The sequence below is a fragment of the Hippocampus guttulatus genome, chromosome 17 (genome assembly GCF_054856545.1).
Source record: "Hippocampus guttulatus isolate MCC_2025c chromosome 17, RoL_Hgut_1.0, whole genome shotgun sequence".
Lineage (NCBI taxonomy): Eukaryota > Metazoa > Chordata > Actinopteri > Syngnathiformes > Syngnathidae > Hippocampus > Hippocampus guttulatus.
In genome coordinates this window covers 9,508,650-9,513,740 of record NC_141277.1, presented here as the reverse complement: position 1 = coordinate 9,513,740, position 5,091 = coordinate 9,508,650, and the positions used below count along the sequence as shown (strand labels likewise).

The 5,091-nt window shown below is 43.6% G+C and overlaps 1 protein-coding gene across 1 annotated transcript; it reads left to right on the top strand.

The window, feature by feature from the left end:
• The first annotated feature begins 2,019 nt into the window (after positions 1-2,019).
• On the top strand, positions 2,020-4,784 carry LOC147192059 (claudin-23-like). Its single transcript, XM_086135460.1, has one exon. It carries the CDS (start codon positions 2,121-2,123, stop codon positions 2,952-2,954), a length of 834 nt encoding a protein of 277 aa, XP_085991586.1. The 5' UTR covers positions 2,020-2,120; the 3' UTR covers positions 2,955-4,784.
• Positions 4,785-5,091: the final 307 nt, after the last annotated feature.

The window sequence follows — 5,091 nt, the reverse complement described above, 5'->3', positions numbered from 1 at the left end:
ACTTCAGGACTTTGGCATTTTAAGAGATCAGCAAAGAACAACATAGCTATACACCTAGATATATGATGTTCTTAAGACAAAAATAAGTGATAAATATTTAATGACACAACTTGTTAAATGAAAAGTCGGCATAACTGCTTCTGTTACACTGTAGACAAGAAGTGATGAATACAAGTTGACCGGGTCGAGATGCCCAATCATGTCTGGTTGGTTGACATAATTGTCATATTTGTGTTTAAACAGCTCTCTTTTGTGTGTCACTTCAAATGACAACAAAACGTTGTGAGCGGGGACCAGTTCAAACAAAAACAAATACTGTAAATCACAACCATGCAGACTGGCGAGCAACACAATGAGACACAATGCACGAGTTATTGTTTAGTATTGTGCACCACAATAAAAGTAGGGGAACCTCAGTACAATTTTGAACTCGACACATTGTTAGAAAGATGAAGCACACTACAACGGTGGCGATGTATGAGGTGACACGAGATGATTGCCTTTGTTTTGTTCCAAATGTTGTGCCAGTGGACCTCAGAAGATCTGAACAAGAAATCAAATGTGGACCATTTTTCGACTCATAACATAAAATGTGGAACAGGCTTTGTCTGTGTGAGTTTCACCATGCAGCCGTACTCAGACCGTTTCTCTCAGAGGCTGATGACGTTGATGACCGTATAACAAAAGAGTGAAAGTGTACCCCCCTGTGCCCCCCAAACCTGATTGCATGCAGATCCCACAAGGGTTGTAAATCTCCTCAATTACTCTAATGCAATGAGTGGATTTTCAAAAGCAGATTTGAACACAAACAAAAAGCTTTGAGGAGGAGTCATTCGGCATGCGTTTTTGATCAGAACTTTCCGGCAGGACAGCATTCTTAAGAGCCTTTCCCCAAGTGTGATTCACATTTAGATTCTCACAAGTCCCTCGTCGTTACTAATGTACTTGGAAGCGTTGTGTTCCAAGAGTGGACTTTTGTTAACCTGAAAAATATATATACGCATATACAGGTGTGTTTGAAAAATATTAAACATAGGAGAAAATACTTGACAGAAGGTCGGTTCCTCCCCAATCTCTGTGCTAATAATTAATAGAATTATTTCTTATTTAATATTGGTTCTCCTTGAGGGTTGGTGAGTTTGTGGTTTCCATTAACTGCAATGGTCAAAATTCTGAACAACTTAATGTAATTCTCATTACATTTTATGTGTATTAGTTTTGAATATTCCTTATGATCAGAAATGAATGTCCACTTGGTCTTATTTATCTTAAGTGATATTATCTATCATATTGATTGAGAAAATTTTACTTAAACCACTGACAATGCTTTTTTTTTAAGGCCTTATTTCTTTCTGACGGAGATGGCGATTCGCGTGAAAACTGTGTCAAGCTGCTACAGGATATGTACAGTAGCACCAATGGCTGGAGAGGCGGACTTACTTTATGTCAGATTATCTTTTTTTTTTTCTCTCTCTAGGTATCAGTGGCTGGTATCAGCAGGTTCCACCAGTATGATACCTTAAAATTAGGCATGCAGTTATCTGAAACAATACCGATACCTGCTCGCCTGTCCATAACTATTACAAAATGAACTCACAAAGAGCAGACACTAACAGTGAACTCAATATGTGACTGTAGCTTCTGATGTCACGTGCCCGGCCACACCCCTTAAAGGCACCCAACTCAAATATTACAGTTCACTTTTAAATTCAACACATATCATCTTAAAGAACGATTTGTTTTTCAATCTCTACCTCAACGCAATTTACATTTGCATTTTTGTTTTGAAACATTTATTTTGGTCACATTTCAAGTGAACTATCATGTGCAATACATTTTAGCCCGCCACTGGATTTTAATTTTTGGTCTTACTGGTGATACTGTATGGGGTATTTTTTTAGGGGGTAAAAAGTTGAACCACTGCAAAGTGAAACTGATCTTTCCACTTCAAAAAGAGCACCTGGCAAGCAAGGCCCACGCCACGTACGTCCACGCCCACAGCTGCCAGGTATCGCTCACAAATCGACTTGATAAGCACTTGCAGCGAGCTTCTCGACTCAGTCGCTGCACTCCTTCGTGTAAAATACACACGCACCCATTCGCCGAGACCGACTTTCAAAATGCCGAGCCGAAACTCGCAGGAGTGGATGCGCCTGTCCCTCCGCACGCCGGGAATCTTCATCTTCGGCTTGGTCATGGCGCCCTGCGGCTGGGTGCTCAATCTGACCGCCACGGTGGCCCCCAACTGGAGGACCCTGGAGGAGTTGCCCGAAAGGCCGAGCAACGAATTCATCGAGCAGGGCATCTGGGACATCTGTCGCTCCGTCACCACGTCCACGTCGTCCACGTGCGGCCTGGAGGACAGCACGTATTTCGGTAACGAGATCATCAATGTGGCCCAAGGGCTCATGGTGGCCTCGCTGGTGGTCACCCTAGCGGGCCTGGCCGTGGCCATCCCCGGGATCCGCTGCTGGAAGGAGAGGCCCAACTGGGTGGTGGCCGGTCTTGGGGGGTTGTTAATCTTCATCTCGGGGGTGTTTGTCCTCATCCCCATCTCTTGGTACACCCACATCCTGGAAGACATCAGCACGGTGACGCCCAGGGAGACCGTGCGCGTGGGCTACTGCATCGTGCTGGGTTTCATCGGCGGCATTTTCGAGATCCTGGGCGGCTTCGTCATGTTCATCGGTATCTGTCGCTGCTGCGGCGGAAAGAACCGCGGCGAGGTGCGGGTGCAGGAGACCGGGCGCACCCGCTTCAGCGCGCGCCCGCAATCGGAGCCGAGACGCGTGGACGTGCCCTCGCTCAGCCGGGACCGGAGTCCTGCGCCCAGTAGCGTGCCCTACATCCGGGACTCCCTGGACGACGACGTCTCCTTCCCGCGGGCCAAGAGCGCCGGGCCCCGATCCGTCGACACCTCGTTCACGGGGAGGCCCTACGATGCGGATTTGTGAGGGGGGGCCACCGTTGCACGCACGCGGATACACACTCACACGCCGAGAAAGTTGATTAATTGCCGTGTTTCCCAACCATCGCTAAACCAAGATACATATTTGAACTTGTTGGTTCTTTTTACCTTTTTTTTAGGTTATTTACATGACATGTTTCACATGATGAACATCCGCTGATAGACGAGTCACCAATCATCACGTGACACTGAAGAGGGCGGAAGACTTCCGCCGAATTATGCCAGGTAAATAACCTTTTAAAAAAAAAACTTGGTCTGAAAAAAATAACCAACAAGTTCAATTATAAATAAAAGACAGAATCAACTTTATTCGGCTATCAAGCCACATATTTTCCATGAGAAAAATCCAGTGGTGGCAAATAAACTGCTCCGTTACTGTACTGTATTTGTATATCTTATGCCAATTCGACTTGAATATTTGTTTTCTGACAACTTTTTACTTCAACTCCGTGAAAGCTGAACTTTTTAAATTGTTACTTTGGCAAAATCATATCCTCCTAGGAAGTTACTAAGTACAAATACTTCCTTACTGTACTGCGAAGTCGGTTTTTGAAGTATCTGCACTCTACTCGAGTATTTTTACTTCCTACTTCCTACACACACTTGGTTTCTGTACTTAAGTAGGGTTTACTGGTAGCACTGCGCTAGTATTTCTGACTACTTTTTATTTTAACACTGAGGGTTGACCTAAATGACTCAACAAATCTACACATACTTAAAACATTTTTGGTTTGGGGTACAAGTTTAAGTCAAATGTAATGTTGTGGCAGTCAATTACTTTGTAAACGTGACTTAAGCATTTCAGGGGGTTTTCTTTTTGGTTTTGACAGATAAAAAACACAAATGGGGGGGGGGGGGGGTGACAGCATTAACGCCAATGACTCAGCAGATTCTGTGTCGCAAGATGCTGCATTCCCCATCCATTGCCTTGAGGACTTGAATCCACACTTGTACTTTTACCAGAATATTCTTTCACGCAAGTATCTCTACTTCTACTTAAGTACAGCGTATGAGTACGTTTGCCACCTCTGGAGAAATCTCATGGTACAGCATTGAACAAAAACGTCAGAAAAAGTATGCATCAATGTACTCACAAATGAAGTTACATAGAGCTACTATTATGTTTTATCATTGGCATCGGGTCTGTTGCACCGAGTGGAGGAGCATTCGATTGTTCTGTTTGTGATAGATGAACAAAGACATGTTCGCCCTCTCTGATAATCTTTCAAAGCACAGTGGTTGGGAATCAGTCATTTTGTTGGACATTCATGGTGATCGCCACATGACATTCTGCATTTGGACGAAGGCTTAAAAAAAGAAAACAAAAACAAAGTAACATCCAATCCTTTTTAACATCATCACTGTAGACTGAGACTGCCCTGTTTTATTTTTGCAAGCTAATTGAAGGTTCAAGTGGCGAAGAGAGATCAAATAAGTTCATATTGTTGAAGCCAAAGCTGTTGGAGTATTATTGTAATGTTGTACCATGCCATGAAGGAGTCATTTTTAATTGCTCTTGATTGTCGTTTTGGGGTTTGTGGAGCTATTTGTGCCTAAAAAGCAACGCAATCAAACATTTTATTGAAGGGGAATCGAGTTTTTATGCGAAGAAAATCAACCACATTAAGTTTGTCTTGTATGTTCATTTGTACATACGTATCATATTTTTCTCGAACTAAGACAACGAACAAGCCTCTCTTCTGTTTTCATGTAAATATTCCTATATGCACTTTACGTTGATGACACGGAGTAACGTGATCAAGAATGTTTTCACTGTTGTGCAAGTGCTTTATTAAACTATACTCTGTGGCTAAAAGGTGAATCAAAACTTTTTTCCCCCTTGTCATCGCGTGGCTGCTTTCTCAGCTTGTGTTCAGTAAAAGAGCCAGCAGAGCTGCTGTTGCTACTCATATATCGGCCCCTTGAGAGGAGACGCCAGTCCATAGAAGTTTGTGCATGTCACTCCTGATTTACAGAGCAGACAACTCAAAGAAAAACAACGGTTTGGCTTCATTGACATTTACCAGTGTAGGCCACCCTGTTGGTTCACTTCGAAGAGGCTAAGTATACAGACAATGTCACCTGACCGGTCTGCGTGGCTTCTTTGCCGGCGCAGCTCGTCT